Source organism: Sesamum indicum, linkage group LG14 (assembly GCF_000512975.1).
Source record: "Sesamum indicum cultivar Zhongzhi No. 13 linkage group LG14, S_indicum_v1.0, whole genome shotgun sequence".
Lineage (NCBI taxonomy): Eukaryota > Viridiplantae > Streptophyta > Magnoliopsida > Lamiales > Pedaliaceae > Sesamum > Sesamum indicum.
In genome coordinates this window covers 4,116,234-4,134,815 of record NC_026158.1, presented here as the reverse complement: position 1 = coordinate 4,134,815, position 18,582 = coordinate 4,116,234, and the positions used below count along the sequence as shown (strand labels likewise).

Here is an 18,582-nt window from a genome sequence, read left to right as displayed (position 1 = left end):
ATAAAATATTTTTTTAAAAAAAATAATTTTTTTTAAACTTTTAAATAAGATAATGTTTTAACACATAGTGGTGGAAGCAATAAAAATAGTAAAATCATAAAAGAAGATGGGGTTTCATTATTGGGATGAAAATATTACATGGAAATTTAAGGAAAGAAGCAAAGGGAGGGAGTGAAAGAACACTTGAAATCATACTACTTTTTTTGTTTTTGTTATTAGTTATTAATAGAAAGAAAAAAGACAAAAGAGGTTAGAGTGAGTGAGGCAGCTCGGTTTGGTTGATGCTTGACAACTGTTGTGGTGATTTGGAGCACTATTTCGGCCATCCCAAACCCCTTTTTGCTTCTTTCTAATCCTGATTGTTCTCCCCTCACACACGTTGCGTGTGTGAAAGTGTGTGGGAGGTCACGAAGCTGGGCCCGTTTTTCTTCTCTGCGGGTTTCTGTGGATTATCGCATTCTCTTGACTCTGGTTGAGATTCGGATGAACCCTAATTTTAATTTCCGCAGATGCAAATGTAGAGGTGAAATTTATGGTTTCTTTGAGCTGGTGTGGCTGTCTTGTTCTGTTTTCCGTGTTTCTTCCGTGAGCCTGGTTCTTTGAGCTGGGGTTTTGGTCTGGAGATCCACTTTTTTGTTTTTCTTGTTTCGTTTCTGGGTTTTGATTTGGAAATGTGGGAGATTGTGAGGTGGGGTTTACTGAGTTTTGGGGTTTTCTTGTGTGTAATGAGGAATGGGTTTTGGTATATTAGATGGGTTTCTGTTTCATTTTTTTTCCTTTTTTTTATGTTTATTGAATGCATAATTTGCTGATGTATGCAAAAGCATTAACTCTATGTAGAAGGAAATCAGTTTAGCTTGAGAAGTTCCAGAGTGTATGTTATCTCATTTTACATTGCCCTCTTGAAATTGGATTGCTATATCTTGGTTTATGCTTCTTGAGCTTGTGCGGTCGCAAGTAAAGGCTGCTGCATGTCATCTGTTTATTTCTTCTTCAAATTTTTTTGCCTCTCATTTGGCCTTTTTCGAGCGAAATATTCCACTTCATAAGTTGTAAATAATCCTGTTCTATACCAGGAGTTTGCTGTAATGCTGTTGACTTTTTGCATGTCCTTATTTCTTAGAAATTATGAAAAACATTCTCATATTTGTTGTCCCTGAAGTTTTCTTCTTGCATTTTACTATAGGTGATGATCTATTAATAAGATTGGAGTATGTCCTTAGTTTAAAGAGGTCTTAATCTGGATGCTGTTCACCCAGTGGTGTAGCGAAGGAAACTTTTTCAGTGGGGTTATTAGAATTGTGTTCGACATAGAAAAAAAAAAACTTAACATTTATCTGGCAAGGTGAAGATGTAAAATTGGTTTGCTGAAAAGTAGCAGTTCGTTATCCCAAGCATTTACCTCTTGAAGGTAAAATTGAGAGACGATATAATGGTTGAGCCCCCGCCAATGCTATTTACCAGAGAATTTGAGGATTTGCATGATGATGGTTTCGAGGGATCTCTGGATGAGCAAAGAATTTTTGCCGAGATTTTCTTCGGAAGTGAGGGTAGTAGAAAGAAAGGATGTATTGTTCCCAAAGCTACTATTGTGGATTGTGACTATATTAAGCAAACAGACATGTCTCTTTGCTCAAACAGTGGCAAGTCATCATTAACAAGTGAAGATGATTATGCAAAAGAGGATGTTGCGGTAAAGCACCCATTAGAAATAGACCGCACATCATCATTGAAAAACATCCATGAGGTGAAATTATCAGTTGGAGATATACCATCTGCGAGACCTGATTTAGGGGATGCCTTTATTGGGTCAACTCCATCAGGAGTTATTTCTGGAATGTGTGAAGAAAATTCTGATTCTGCTTGTCACCTTTTAACATATCGTGTAGTTGAATCATCGGGCCAAGGCGTTACGTCTAGTAGCTATCAGCTAAAGCCACTTGTCTCTCTGGACAAAGTATGTGAAATTGGTAGGGATAGCTCTAAGAATAAAGTATCTAGCTTAGATCAAAATGACCAGAAGGAAGTAGGAAATAAAGCTGTTACTTCTCCTGTTTCTCAAGAGAGCTATGCAAGCAAGCTTATGGTTATTGATCCACCTGTCTCTGTTGCAAACAAGTTGGGAACTCATCGACCAGCTAAGCCTAAATGGAAGGATTCCTGCTTTCTGAAACTGGACGAAGATGAACTAGCAATGCCAAAGGATATAAAAAATGATCCTCGCCCTCTTCTTCGGTATCACATCAATCGCTTACTTCGAGCAGCTGGATGGGTGATTGGAAGGCGTAAAAGAAACAGTAAATATAATGGGATTGGGGAATATGTTTATAAGTCCCCAGGAGGAAGACCAATTCGTGAATTTCATAGGGCTTGGTGTATGTGTGGTGAAAGTTTGTTGACTGATGCCTCTTACTTTGTGCAGACAAGTGACTGTATGCAGTGGGCTGACATGACTGAGTTGTGGACTGACTTATCTCGTACAATTAAAGAGATTGAAGATAAACTGGATCTTTTAGACTCTACTTCTGCTATGTCTCATTTGTGGTGCCTCCTGGATCCTTTTGCAAATGTAGTTTTCATTGAAAAGACAATTCGCTTACTGAAAGAAGGAATTGCAGTAAAAGCAAAGAAAAGTTCAGTGTTTCCATCAGATGCCGGGTCTGCTGCGAAATATCAGAAAATCTCCAGCTCAGAAAGAAGCCTTCTTAATTCAAGTTCTGTGCAAGATTGGGAATATGGTGGCACTAATCAGATTGATGTTCGTCTGTTTGATGTTCCGATCAGTTCTGGAGCACCTCAGTTGCTTGGAGGAGTTGAGACTGCTTTCCCCCACCAAGATTGCAGTACAAGTTCCCAAAGTTTTGACCGAGATAAAAATGAGGGAAGTGGTTTTTTTAGCTATACTAGGAAGGCTCATAAAAAATCTCGAAAGATATCTGAAATGAGATTGGCTGGAAATCATTTTGGTGAAACAGCCAATTGCCTTAGAGGTGAAATAAGTAGTGCTAGATGTGGATCTAAGAAGTCAAAGTCATGTGGCCTTAATGATGATGATCTCTTAATTTCTGCCATTATAAAGACGAAAACATGCAAAACCACCAAGAAATGGTCTACCCGCAAGTCCAAACCTCTGAGGAAACGCAAGAATCCCAAAGGCAGCTGCAGGTTGCTTCCAAGGAGCCTTAAGAAGGGTGCAAAGCATATCATGGAAGGAAAGTGGTCTGCCTTTGGATCAAGAACAGTGTTATCATGGTTAATTCACTCTGGTGTTGTCTCTGTAAATGAAGTAATACAGTACCGGAATCTAAAAGATGATGCTGTGATAAAAGATGGTTTAGTTACCAGGGATGGAATATTATGCAAGTGCTGCAACAAGGTGCTTTCCATCTCTGAGTTCAAGAATCATGCTGGTTTCAGGTCAAATCGTCCTTGCGTGAATCTTTTCATGGAGTCTGGTAAGCCATTCACCTTATGCCAGCTTGAGGCATGGTCAGCTGAATACAAGGCAAGAAAAGTAGTCCCTCAAACTGATCAAGTTGATGAGATTGATCAAAATGATGACAGTTGTGGACGCTGTGGTGATGTTGGTGAATTGATATGTTGTGATAACTGTCCATCTGCATTTCATCAGACATGCTTGTTTGAACAGGTTCGGCTATGCTTTCATCAGTGACTTAATATAACAGTTTTCTTCCCCATTATTTCTGTTTTTGTTGGCATCCTACGTTTTTATTTATGTTTATGTTACTTTCAATTAGTTAAAAATGTGATAATATTTCTTTCAGAACTGAGGAGTATAAAGTTGCAATTAATTTTTCCTGGAACTCAGATGAATATACATCGCATTGTGGTTGCGCTATACGTTAATTAAGTTTGACTCTAGTTACATTGTCTACTTGGGCCTAGACTAGTCATGGAATTTTAGTTTCCTGGCAAGCACGAGTCGTGAAGGACCGAATGTCCTTTATTCTTTTGTTGGCTACTGTCCCTTAAGTCATTTTTTAATTTGGTCATAAATACGGCCAATCTGTTTTTCCCTTAGACTTGGTTGTATGTCATTGATGTGCGACCATGCTACAATTACATAATTGACATTCAGGGCAAAGTATAGTGGACTGACCACAGGATCGCAAGGATATTAAATAGTTGAGGAAGCAACCTGGTCTAACCTGTTGTTTTTTTTATGCTGGTTGGTGTGAATAAAAGTTGAGTTGGAGGGAGGGGTTCATCTGAAAACATGACATTGCTGAGAGACGTGTTGAGGTGATTTGCATTTGATTTCTCCTTCACTTGTTGATGCAAAGACTGTGAGACCTCTTACTAGTTACTTAATCTAACCCAAGAGGCAGTGGAATATTTATTGGTTCTCATATTATCTAGAAAGTTTTATTTACTCAACGGGGAAATTGTATTGACTTCCCCCTCTTTTATACTTTTTCCTTTTCTTGAATTATAATTTCTATCACGCGCTATGTTGAACATTTGACAAATTTTTACACGTTGCACTTCCTTTTCTTCATATGTGATATCTGTTAGTTATTTGTGTCTCTTGCTTTGTTTTTTCTCTTGCATCCTTAACATTCTGATTGAAAAGGAAATGAGAAGTGTAATATCAACAGGATTTTCCTCCCTTCTCCAGAAGAAAACGACAAGAATGTAAAATGTTAAGTTGTCAATTTGGTGATGCTTGTAATTTGTGCAGCTCTAAAACTTTGAATTCTCCTCATGTTTTGGAAGCTCCATTAGCAGTTCTGTAATAGAAGTGTTTCTTTACAGGAAGTTTCTTGATATAAAGATGTTCACTGATTCTGGAGTGACTCTCTAGTTTCTTGATCATTCTAATTCTAAGAATGGCAAATATTAATATATTTAGCCCACGCATTCTGAGATGAAATTTTAGTTAGGAGCATCATTTTTGGAATGGCGTTTGTACCTGCTTTATTTGTTATTTTTCTGAATTGAAGCTTATAGTAGTATACTTTTGAAGAGCTCATTGAAATGGAGTGCGTTATTAAGCCAACTGCTCTGTATTTTCTAAGTGTGAAGCTCTTCCTTTGACACCAGACAGTTCTTTTGTCCCAACCAAAACCATCCTTCAAACACTCATGAAATCTACACTGTTTTGGATCATGAAATCCACACTACTTGATATGAAAGATTCTGATTCAGGAAAATGGATTTCAAAGGATTTCCATCTTCTGCATATTGGTCCAACATTGAGGTATTGGGCACATTTGCCCGTTTTAACCCTGATCTAGGTAAGTGATCCATCTTTTGGTTTAAGGGTTCATGGATGCTATTTTACATCACAAAGTTAGTTCCCTGATATTTGTGGTAAAGTTGGATCTTCCAGGTGAGTCTCAATGTTTGCCTTCTTTAGAATAGAAGTAATATAAGGAATCTGACATGCCTCAGCACTAAATTGTTTATATGTCCTTCAAACTATAAGCAGCAAATATTTCTTGAGAGTTTCTACTGGCCTCTAGGTTTACAATTAGATATTGCACCAGATAAGGGACACTTATTGTTCTCCTGGTTTTGTTTCACATTATAAGTAGCCACTCTTGAGAGTTTTTACTGTGCTTTAGGTTTTATAATTAGAAATTGCCCCACAGAGAGGACACTTAACCTTCTCCTGGTTTTTTTGTGCAAAATAGTTGGAGATGGGTTTAAACATAACTTATTGTTTTGCTTTTCTTCAGGAACTGCCTGAAGGAAACTGGTATTGTCCACAATGCCGTTGCCAAATTTGCGGGGATGCAGTCAATGATAAAGAAACTTCACAATTGCATGGGGCTCTGAAATGCTCTCAGTGCGAGCATAAATGTAAATTTCCTCTGAATTTTAGGATGACTCTTTTTTTATGGATTACCCTACATAGCTTAATCAATTTAACTCCCTGATTATTCCTTATTCTGCAACTAAAATGTAGGAAGTTTGATGACAGTAGGTTTTGATCACAGAAATTTGGTTTACCTTCTACATTTATGAAAAATATTTGCTTTAATAAATTGTGTTTAATACACTACTTATCACACTTTTTGTTTGGTGTTCTCATTCTCTTCTTGCATGTGCGCATAAATCCTCAATTTTGGGGGTTCTTTCTATTTGTTTTCTTGTTAATCCAGAGAACCTAATTGCTTATTGCCTCCAAGCAGATCATGAAACATGCATGCACCAGAAGGGTATGAAAGTTTGGTTCGCCTCCGATACCTGGTTTTGTGAAGATAGCTGTCACAAGGTAAACATTTTGCTTCCTCTAATCATAGTTTGATTTTAAGCCCAGACCTATTATGTACTGCAAATGTGAATTGACTCTTTGGCTTCTCAATGTAAGAGCAGCAAACATAAAACACGAAAGCAACTCAGCTTACCTGTAAAAGTTACAGATAGCTTCTTTGTAGCTTTTCCTTTTCCTTTTTCTTCTCTATTCTAAGACTGAGTGGGCCATTCTTGATTTCTTTGACTGTTTAGAGGAACAGTAGCATCATAAGTTATGTATACATGTTAATTTGGACTAATGAAATCCAAAAATCAATTGCATTGTCAGCAGATCCATCAAGTGGCGTCACAGCTCACAGCTAATACTTCTGTGGTAGCTCTGAGCCTCTAGGATTGCAACAATCAACCTTTATCATGTTACTGATTACAATATTTTCTTTGAGAGTGGGTGCTGTCACTTTGTACACCAGTCAATTCATGCTTGGCACATTATTTTTGGTGTAATTTTATCCTCTATGCTGGTGCTTTTATCCATCTTCAAAGCGTTAAAGTTTGTCCGCAATATAATTGCATTATCAATAATTCTGAGTTTGTTTTCATATGCCCTGGTAATCTATCTATGCATTTGGAACTAGCTAAAGTTTAAAATCCCCTATATTGTACATTTCAATTGTAGAAAACACAGCACCCTTAGAAAATCTGGAACTAAAAGAGGTGATCTTGCCCTGACCCTTATGATTAATTATTTTAGTTGCTAAAATAAGTTATCGCCTGTTAAATACCAGTCCAATAATTGCTCAATGCTTGTAAACCTAGGTCGGGGAAAGGAAAAACAATACTGTAACCCTCCAATTCTCCAGAAATTTATCCCAATCGTTTTGTTAATTCAGCTTTATGTTTTAGATTTCCCGCTTCACCTCATCAAATTGCTCATATGTTACTATATATCACACAAAAGAAGTTGGCAAATCCAAACCCAATCCAGAAAGGGGAAGAAAGGATCAGGGCTTTCTTGCTAAATTGGTTCAGTAGTTCTCACAGCTCATATCCAACCAAGATGTGGATTATTTCAACATCTCTTCAGTACTGCACCATCTGCAAGTTCGAGATATTCTTTTACATTTTTGCATGTTTAGTAGTTTTTTGGTTCTCTTTGATGAGGAATAGATGTAAGAGATGTACCGTTTTGTAACTTCTGTTTTCAGGTTAAAAATTGGTTGTATTCTCAGTGGCAATGCTGCATTAGATATTCAGCAGATAAAATGTGATTTGGGTGCATTGTATACGTGCTCTGTGTGGTTGTCAAAATAGCCAATCTGTATTTGTCTAAAGTGATCACAATTACAAATTAAGAAACTTTATTATGTGAAAAAAAATTGCATCCATAGTAAATTTAGGAATATGTTGTCAACTTGATTTCTGTGGCTGCATCTTGCTTGGAGTTCCATTATGAAGAAAGAATTATCCCTCCACTTTGCTTCAGAGTTTATGCATGGGAAATGTGTTGTGTAATTTTTTGCCACTCGATGCAGGTTTACGCAGGTTTACAGTCTCGCATCGGATTGAAAAATCTTCTCTCAGATGGCTTCTCTTGGACTCTTCTGCAGTGCATTCCTGGTGATCAGAAGGTTCATTCTGCTCCTCGTGTTGTTGCTTTGAGGGCAGAATGCAACTCAAAATTAGCTGTTGCGATCACGATAATGGAGGAATGTTTTCTTCCAATGGTTGATATAAAAACTGGCATAGACATGATACCTCAAGTAATATACAACTGGGGGTAAGTACTATAATGGGCATGAACTTGTCTTCTGCAATCATGTAAAGCCTGGTTTGCTTTTCTCCCACTATATGCACCTGCCTAGGCTATTCATACTTCTTAATATGGATCTATAAGACATCGATCTGACTGAAATTCTAAATTTGTGAAACCTTGACTAATTGTGTTGACTGGTTCTTCTCTGGGCGTTAAAGCTACGGAGTATTAATGAGCCTAAAAAAGAATATGTTGATTCTTCTTTTTGCTTTGGTCAAATTTTTTATGTTAGTTCTTAGTATTCAGTTCCCTTCCAAACAAGAAGAAAACAATGAAATCGCGATCTTCAGATATTTTGATGATTGGATATGATGCAAGCATGCTCCTAAAATTGTCCCCTGCAATATCAGATAGTTCCTAGATAATGATACAGCTAGGATGTGGGATGGATGGGTATCTAATAAATTTTTGGGGTATCCAAAAGATGTAGAAGCAAAGAATCAGGAGTACTGCATATGTTTTGGATACAAGGGTGTACTTTTTCATATTATGCAAAAAACTTTGGAGTTGAAGTGAAAATCAATAATTATTCAACTTTTTTGGACCTTTTTTCTTCTTTTTTTTCCCCGCAAAAAGTTCATTTGTTTATTTTCAGTTAAAATATGAATTGAAGCAATTAATAAAATGAGGTATATATATATATATGTGTTATTGATATTAGTTGCATAAATCGATTTTTGACTTTTTAACTATATTTGAGAAATTATAACGTCTTGCTATAAAAAAGCAAAGCTAAAGTAGTGTAATTAATAATCTTGAATCGAGGATATTGGTGGTCTAATATTATATTTGTCACTTTGTGTTATATATTATAAATATGTATATTAATAATACACACACGTATATATAGTTGTGTTCAACCCAAATCATGTCCTATAATTTCTTAGAGTTAACACATCCCATGCTGTATCTTATCATATCTTTTTCCCCTTATCCATGCGTCATAGTTTTGATATCTTGTATTCGCACCGACTCATTGGCTTTTTTGCATGAGCAAACTTACACATGATGTGAACATTTTTCTCTAAATCCTATCAATTGATTGGGTCTTTCTATAATCACCTACCTGTCTCAATTCCACTGCTCAAATATATGCGGGCCTTGTAATTTGTAATGGAATTAGTACCCAGTGACAGCCAGTGAATGGAGTAGGAATCAATGATTCTACAGCTTCAATGCTGCAATGTCTTCCATTGAAATTTTGCTTTGTGCTGGGCAGATAAATGGCATTTGGGCAAGCTCACTATGTTACATGTGAGCTAAAGAGTTGAAAATAGCTTATGATTTTTATTACGTTTGTTATGTAGCTATTGGTCTGCCATTATTTGGTCTACCTCCTAATCTGTGCATACAGTACAACATGCCTTCATAATTGTGGTTTTTGTTCTGTTAGAAACCTGTAGGTTTTTAACTAGTGAGCTATGTCTGTGATACTCTGCTGTGTTGTTGCCTTTCTTTCATTTGTTAAAGAGACTAATCATTGTAGAAAATATTTTGTGCATCAGAACTTACAATAGTAATGGAGTTTTGAACTGAAAACTATGACCCCTTCTTTCAGATCACAATTTGCACGTCTGAACTATAATGGCTTTTATACTGTGATTTTGGAGAAAGATGATGTTGTCCTGTCTGTAGCATCCATCAGGTAAAACCTCTCAATCCTTCAATTGTGGCATTATTTTACCTGAAAGTTTAATTCCAGACATGTGTCCATCTGACATCACATAGTTGTTGGTGCCGCTTCATTCATTGTGAAGGATTTCAAATTGTTTAACTGAAAGAATGATTATTTATATGGGCAAAAACATCTGTATTCATGTTCTTTTTTTTTTCCCATTCTGTTTGGATTCCTCCAGAAATGATAATCTATTCCTGTAACCCTTTAACCTCCCCTGAAGCTAGAGCAGTGTTGACTTACATGGTCAATCAGCTGCTAAGGTTAGATACGCTTACACAAGTGCTACCATCTAATCCAGTTCTTAGGGTTGAAGACCATATGCTATTGTCATTTTGGCTGCCTTCTCTCCATGAACTCCTCTTATTACATTTGCTGATGCTAACTTCAAGTAAAAGTTGCAAGCACCTCATACTTCTGTGTTAATTACCATTATATTCATGAATCTCCAATACGGGATGTCAGTAGAGAAAGCAACGCTGGACTGGACTTTCAAGGCACGATGATCTTTTTGAGAAATTCTGATCGTCAGGGCGCCTCCGTTGTATTGAATTTTGTCTTCCTTGAGGAGAATAATATAGACAATTTTTCTTCTCTTCTAAAATGTAATATCAGTTCGACATGTATTTGTTTTCCATGAATATTATGCTCTGAGCCAACCCTGTAAATAGTACTTCAGAACTGTCTTCTTTTACACTTGCCTAGTTATGTGCGCACTCTAGTTTTTTTGCTGCGACTATGCAGGCAATTCCTATTGTAATAGAAGGTTTTTTATCTTGATGTAGAATCCATGGGGTCACAGTTGCAGAGTTGCCTCTAGTTGCAACTTGCAGCAAGAACCGTCGCCAGGGAATGTGCCGCCGCCTTATCAATTCTATCGAAGAGGTAACTTAACCGTATATAATAATATGTCCTTAGTATTTCAAGACAAAAATTAAGATATCAATCAAGTTTTTCAACTGCTGACATCTTACTCATGATATAGTTTTTTGTAATCCGGCATGTGTTAACGAACCGTTACAGGAACTTTCCAAATCGATGACAGTATTCTCCATAGACATGTCTGTGTGTGCATTTGCTTGTGCTTGTGTCTGTGCGTGGGCAAAGAATCCAATTTTTTCTATACACTAAAACTTGGTGACCTTGAATGTATTTCAAATGCTAAAACATTTATTTTTCTAGATTTTGATTTCTTGACCCAACTGCTACTAGCTGACTAATTCTTGTCAATTGTGGATTTAGATGCTAAAATCTTTGAAAGTTGAGAAACTCGTTATATCAGCAATTCCCACTTTAGTGGAGACATGGACAGATGGGTTTGGCTTCCAACCCTTGGAAGAGGATGAGAAGCGAAGCCTTAGTAAAATTAACCTAATGGTGTTTCCTGGAGCAGTATGGCTGAAGAAGCCATTGTATGAAAACCATACCGTGCAGGAAATAAGTGGTGAGCTTTTCTCTGTTGATTTTGGTGAGCATTTTAGCTGCTGCCATGTTTGGCCATTTGACTTCTCGAGAAATCACATCCCCCCCCCCACCAAAGAAAAGAAAAAGAATATCCATTTGTTGAATTAGAATCATTTGGTATTTTGACTTTGGATTCCACAGAAATGGGAGCTTATGAAAGAGGTCCAACCACAGAACATGCACAACTTTCTGATGATTACTTGCGTGTACAAGAAAACAATGTCGAGGAAGGAATACATGATGGTTACCTGACGAACCCACAATATTGCTGTGAAGGAAATATCATTGGGATTCCGCAAAATCATCCCCCTAAGCTCTCACTTGATGAACAAGATCCACCACCACCCAACTCTAATCCCTCTATCAAAGAAACCAGTACCATAACACCAAACACACATGGTGAACCAGCAAATGTGGGATCTAACAAGGAGAAAGACTCCGACATCTTGACAAATCAGCCATCCAAACTGGATGAAGAGGAATGTCGACTACTATCAGATTATAACAACTCATTTGTCGAAGAAGCAAATCTTGTCAGAGAGACAAGCTATGAGAACACAGAGAACATGCAATCTATAGATAAGCAAAACTCAGTCGTTTTCCTTAATGAATTATCAGATTGTGGCTTTTTGCAGTATCCAGTGTCAAACGTTTCGCCTGCGGAACTGGTTTACGTTCCACCAGGTGACCAACTTGATGTAGTTTGTGGTGCAGAGGCCGATGGGATGCATGCGGAAATGCCGAGGCAAATATGTGTACATGTAGAGAAAAATGCATTAGAACCTGAGGATGAAAAGTGAAATTGCATTCAGTGGGTTATGGGTTGCAGCTCAGTACAGTTCCTCTTCATCACAAGTAGTTATGGGAAGAGGCAACTCTGATTGCTCAACCACTTATGTACATCCCTCCCTCCAGGAGGAAATGCGACAAATGAAGAGTAGTAAATTTTTTCATGCGATTTTAACTTGCCCTTTTACTAACTTATCATATTTATGTTTTTTCACTTTTAAGGTTAAATTACAACGGACTTCCCTAAAGTTTGCTATAATTATAAGTACTTTCTTGCTGTTTGAAAAATTACAATTTTTCTCTTGAAATTACAAATACCTTAACAAATAATTCCCTACAATGGGTTTTTATAAGGGGTATTTGTTCGAGTATTATTTATAATTTTAAGGGGATATTTTGTAATTTTTCAAACAATGAGAAGGTATTTGTAATTATGACAAATTTCAGAAGAACATGTTGTAGTTTATCTTAATTTTAAAAAAATCTTACCCAACTTTTAGTCCATATTTTTTTGGAGTTTTACATGATGATAGATAAATCAAAATTGAAAACAAACCTAGATGTGGTAAAATTAACTATGTTAAACGATGGAAATTTTTTAGCCAAACCTAAGTTTAGTCAAATCAGATTAATTATAGAGTAAATGTATTATACTTGTTAAATGATAAATGATTGATTTTTTTTTTTGGTAGAATAATCACACGATAAGTGCATTGCATTTGCATATTCGGTCAAACTCGATCCAAATTAGAATCTTTGTTAAATAATAGGGTAAATTACAGTCACTTCCCTTGAGATTTCAAATAACTACAAATATATTTTTATTGTTTGAAAAATTATAAATGCTATCTAATTTAACGTCCGTGTAACAACGAGCTTATTTGTTAGATTTCATTCAATTTTTTGTAATGAACTACCTAAAATGTCTTTTTGAATTATAAATTATAATTTATATGCTTTTTAGAATTTTATAAAATATTTATGTGAACAAAAATTCTCAATGAATTATTTACTTAACCCACCCTAAGATTTTCTTTCACATTTTCTGAAATATTTTTTTCTGTACTACATTCCAATATTATAATTATTTTCCTTCCTTTATAAAAAATTCACTCATATAACAAAAAGAATTGATACATGATATTTAATTATTTATTTTTAAAATATTTTGATGCATACATCAAATGTACAACATACAATTATTATATATAAAAAAAACATTTTTTAAAATTCAAATTAAATTATTGTTTTTAATTTGGATCTTCCATAAGTACTTCTTGATAGTGTTTTTTTTTTCAATCTCTCAAATTTATATGCTATTTATGGTCAATAACAGTAGTTATGTTCTCTCTCCAACTTATGTATTATCTTCTTTTACCAATATATTTTTTATAAATCAAAATATTTAAATTAATTTATTATTTACATTAATAAATATTCTAAGTTTTAAACGTAGAGAGACGATTGATGATCCGTCTCCAAATTTCACTACTATTCCCTGTATTTGTCACCTCATTCCGAACTTCACAGTTCCATTGCTCTCTCCCTCAAAACTCACTGAATTGTGTGCACAGTGTATACAATTACGTATTGGTTGCACGAACGTTACTCAATTCCGTGACTCGAATTCTCAGTTCAACTGTTGACGTACGGAGATAACATGAATTAGCTGCTTCACAGATCGGGGAAAAAGAGAAAAAGCAAAACCTGAATCAAGAATCTCCATTTCGCAAGTTCCCCATTTTCTGTGTTAATTGATCTTGAGAAGCATAGCAGGAAAATGCCGTCGTCCCCCAAGTTGTTCTACGCTCGTCCATCTTCCTATAGCCGCAGATCGACGTTTCTGATCCTTTGTTCGCTCATCGGGCTTTCGGGCTTCATCTTCGGGTTTGTCGGGCTTTCAAGGCGGGGCTTCGGGTATGACTGTAAAAATGGTAAACCCTTATCAGTGTCTGTGACCTGGGACAAGTCTTCTACTGGTAGTACGAGCAGTGGTGGCGGCGTCTCAGATGAGGGGCAGAAGCGTCATAAAGTGATGGGATTTGTGGGCATTCAAACCGGGTTTGGTTCGGCCGGCCGCCGCCGGGCCTTGCGGCAGACTTGGTTTCCCTCTGATCACCAGGGGCTTCAACGGTATTCATCAGTACCCTTATTCATTGTGACTTTATTGATTTAGTTTTGTTGTCTTGTGCTACTGCATTTAATGTGTAGATTTATGGAAAAGTTTTCTACTTCAATTTGTCTGTTCTGAGTCAAAATGGAATAATTGCTGCCTTCTTGTTCCCACATTTTCATGTTCTTTTTTTTTTTTTTTTTTGCCTTAATTATGGTTGGTTTCTGTGTTTGAATTGGCTTCTCCCATTTATATGTTGTCTGTATTATTCGTATGGTGTAAAGTATGATGATTGAATTGAAGCAAAATAAATGTTATTGCTGCCATCTGATGTTGTAAGAAGGATTGTTAAATGCTAATGCGAAATTGGGCTTATAATTTTGGTGAAGTGACTGAGACACGTCTCAATTTTGTGGAAAGTTTCTCCAAGTACCTCAGCTTTTTCGTTGAATCACCAATTCCGAACTAAGTTTACATGTACCACAAGTTAAAAATTCTGTTGAAGTACTTTGTTTTATGTATAAAGTGCAATTTTGCTTTATTACTCACTGAAATGGTGCGGTAGGTTAGAAGAGAGCACCGGTTTGGTTTTTAGATTTGTAATCGGTAGAACCAAAGATGCATCAAAGATGTCGGAGCTCAGGAAGGAGGTAGCGGAGTATGATGATTTCCTGCTTCTAGATATTGAAGAGGAGTACAGTAAGCTCCCATACAAAACGTTAGTTCTCACTTAATATAAATGGATCCTAAGCATCTCTCCTTATGATTTACTCTGACTTGTCTCTTTTTACAGCTTAGCTTTCTTCAAAGCTGCCTATGCTCTTTATGATTGTGATTTCTATGTCAAAGCTGATGATGACATATATTTACGACCAGGTGACGAGTCCTGGGAAGTTAACGTTATGTTGTTGTTTGCCGATGCCTTAATTGTGTTTGTTATGTCCTCACTTGCTGTAGGCAAGTTCTTAATAGCTGTTATTTGTTAATGAGCAGATCGGCTTTCCTTGCTTCTTGCTAAGGAGCGTCCTCATTCTCAAACGTACCTCGGGTGCATGAAGAAAGGTCCTGTGTTTACTGATCCAAAGCTGAAATGGTTAGTCCCGTTATCTTGTTCTGGGTATTAATATGTAATCAGTAGTTATCAGTTGTTTGTCATTAGACCTTCTCGATACTGAAGCTCTTGAATACTATATATACTGTCTGGTTAATTCTTGATATTAATAATTATGTCTTTCCTTTTTAAAGCAAAACATTACACTTGCAATATTCTTAGCATGCCAATGATTGACAAAAGCTGCATAAAAATGGTAAAATTTGAACATATTTCTGATGTCATATTGCACCTATATAATTGCTGCCGAGCAACTAATCAAATTTTATAAATAGGTTGGTTTAGTATGTCATCCACCAACCTTTTTGCCACCTCACAGAAGAACTTCATTTACTAAGTGAGAAGACTAATTTTTATTTCTGATATTGGGAGTTTACAAATAACTATCAAATTTCATATTTGTATATTTTCTGAATCATCCTCTGGGCACAAAATCATCTTTCCTCTCGAATTGGAAATCTTAGTAAGGCTGATGTATGCTAATGAAAGTCTGTCTCTACAACTGTTAACTTCTAATTTTGTACCTAACTCCACCACCACTGTCCATAGCCAAAAGAAGAACTTTAGTTCTCAACATGTTGATATCACACAATTTATGAAATATTCAAGAATGGAATCCAGGTCCTTAAATAAATATGGAAATAATATATGATTGTATGATTAAACTATGTAAAGATAAAGAAAATCACTATTTTCACACTATCAAGTTCAGTGATTGGATCACTTTGATTTGTACAGGTATGAACCCTTGTCAAATTTGCTTGGAAAAGAGTACTTTCTTCACGCTTATGGTCCAATTTATGCTCTTTCTGCAGATGTTGTTGCAAGCTTGGTTGCATTAAGAAATAACAGGCTAGTTCTTTTTCCAATCTCATTTCCTTGAATGCCATTGCTATCTTTGAATATGTACCTTAAATTTTCAGTTTTTCCTTTCTTTCTTTTTTACCATCGTTTTCAGTTGCAGCTGATGAGCTTACTTTTCTTTTGACGAAAGGATCTGGCTTATAAGCGAAAATAATATCTTGCTTGGAACTATTAAGATTAGGTACTTCTTCTGTGGGCAATGATATTGGAAAAGATAAACGGTGCTGCTTCTTGTTGCCTTTGTTCTCAAACTAAAACATAGTTTAAGTCTGGACTTGATAAGTAATCAGCAGTGTCCAAAGATAGTCCTTTTGCTTTTTTGCTTGAGCATGAATCTATCCCAGAAATAGGAGCTGGACAAGGATTCTGTGACTGCTGCTATTTCTTTAGCTATCTTTTTTAGCAAACCTCGCAAATTAGGTATCTGTAAGATCCAGTAGATACTGCTATCTTTTCCAGAAAAGATAATCCAGTGATGCTATATAGCCAAGCAGCAAGCTTTATGAGAATATTGACAAAGGAAATGAGAGAAAACATAAATAGGCTCTCCCACTTTGCTACCCGAACTAGGTAAAGAGCATACAAAGAAGTGTCTGAAAGGTCCCACTCGGACATAGAAACCCCCATATCTTGACTCTCTTTTGCTTCCTCAATGTGTAAATCACCCCGCAGAAGCAGCAGCTGAGTGCACTAAGTTGAAACGTTTTTGTGGGTTTGGTATTTATGTCAAGGATATGATGCATTTTAGAATATTATGTAGATTATATACTCTAAGTAATACATATCAAATGTAGATGATTATATTTAGAGCTTGGTGAAGTCGTATCCTCCAAGTAGGTAATATTTTGATGTATCTTTCTGCCACATATCAAACTATGTAGGTTATACACAATCTGCATGTAAGTTGAATCATCCTCACCGATTCATAGATAGATAATTTATCTGATCGGCTCGTGTTTCTTTGAAATACTTTCTGGCAACACCTTCTCACTAATTTTCTTAGCAAATTCTTTGTATGTCATGATTCTAAGCGGTATGCATACCCATTCATATATCATTTACAGTTTCCGAATGTTTAGCAATGAGGATGTCACCATTGGTTCATGGATGCTTGCAATGAATGTTGATCACGAGGACAGTAAGCAACTATGTGAAGCAGACTGTACCCCCTCATCTATCGCTGTTTGGGATATTCCCAAGTGCTCAGGTATGTGTACATTCAGGTCTGCCAAAAGAATCTCTCTTCTTAGACCAACTACCTAGATATTGCTTCTAGTTGCTAATTTCAATGAATCTGGTTAAATAATTTGTTTGAAGATGACAACTATTCAAATACATTGTCCGTTGTTACAAACCTTGTATTCATCAAAATTAACGATGAACGACAACAACTGCTTTCTAGGACTCTGCAATCCTGAGAAGAAGATGTTGGAGCTTCACAGCAGAGACATTTGTTCGAAAAGCTCAACCCTTCCATCCGATGAAGATTGATTAGCACACTCCCAGCTTCCTGCCAACCAAAAGAGGAAAAACGGAAACATCGGCCGTGGAATTCTTCCATCGACCAACAGCGCAGCATACGGCACACACAGGTCTGTTTCTTTGTACCCTCTCATGAGAAGAAAAAATTTGACAGTCTGGATTTCTACAAGATACACAAATGTAGGTGGTTTCGAATCACCAATTAATCTTGTAACAAAACTTCATTCTTTCTAAAACATACTACAGCCTCTCACAAACACTTCAAATGTCTCATTCCCCCCCTTTTTCCCCTTTCTTTTTGGTTTTTAAATGTTTATCTGCTCTTCTAATTCAAAGAAATTATGTTTCTCCGAATATTCAAGAACTAACTTGTAACGATAAATCAACTATCTGCATTTAAGCAAATGTATCTTTCTATTTTATTTTTTCATGTTCTAATTGATTCTATTAAAATAAATATGTATATAATGTAACTTTCTAATAAATTCAATCAATACATGAATATAACTAACAACAATGAAACAAATTCAATAAACTCGCATAAAGCGGGATGAATATCTACATAAAATGAGACAACTATCCATATATTTGCTGGGACTTGAATCGGGAAAAATCCAAGGACACCCTATGTGATTTCAGAAATGTTCACAAAACCCTTTGTGAAAATTAATGTATCAATTACACCCACTATGATATAAAACAAAGTTCAGAAAACCCCCTGAGGCCAAGGTTAGCAGCACACGCCTGTTGACTACGAAAATTAATTTGAAAAGTGTAATTTTTTTTGATATTTTTGTCCTTCTCTCAAATTTAATATATATAATATTATATATTATATAATAAATCTTAAAATAATATATAAATATTTATTAATAATAAAATATTATTTTTTATATAAATATATAATTATAGTAATATTTTCAATATAATATTCTTTTAATTAAATTAATTAAAAAAAAAGAAATAATAGTTGCTTCTCCACTGCCGTCAATGCAGAGAAGGGCGCGGCCGCCTTGCTCACCCCTGGGCAATGGCGATCGCAGCTAGGG

The 18,582-nt window shown here is 36.0% G+C and overlaps 2 protein-coding genes across 3 annotated transcripts; both read left to right on the top strand.

Annotated features, from left to right (window-relative positions):
• Positions 207-12,138, top strand: LOC105176944 (increased DNA methylation 1). Of its 2 annotated transcripts, none has more exons than XM_011099931.2 (9): positions 207-523; positions 1,187-3,649; positions 5,703-5,826; positions 6,159-6,241; positions 7,755-7,999; positions 9,594-9,680; positions 10,496-10,595; positions 10,953-11,178; positions 11,316-12,138. In XM_011099931.2, exons 2-9 carry the CDS (start codon positions 1,433-1,435, stop codon positions 11,972-11,974), a joined length of 3,741 nt encoding a protein of 1,246 aa, XP_011098233.1. In that variant the 5' UTR covers positions 207-523; positions 1,187-1,432; the 3' UTR covers positions 11,975-12,138. The 2 variants fall into 2 exon arrangements, with proteins under 2 accessions (XP_011098233.1, XP_011098234.1); XM_011099932.2 differs by having other exon boundaries at positions 210-523; positions 10,953-11,154.
• On the top strand, positions 13,432-17,662 carry LOC105176943 (probable beta-1,3-galactosyltransferase 13). Its single transcript, XM_011099930.2, has 7 exons — positions 13,432-14,096; positions 14,642-14,794; positions 14,870-14,952; positions 15,070-15,169; positions 15,926-16,039; positions 17,116-17,258; positions 17,454-17,662. The coding sequence occupies exons 1-7, from the start codon at positions 13,744-13,746 to the stop codon at positions 17,540-17,542; spliced, it is 1,035 nt and encodes a 344-aa protein (XP_011098232.1). The 5' UTR covers positions 13,432-13,743; the 3' UTR covers positions 17,543-17,662.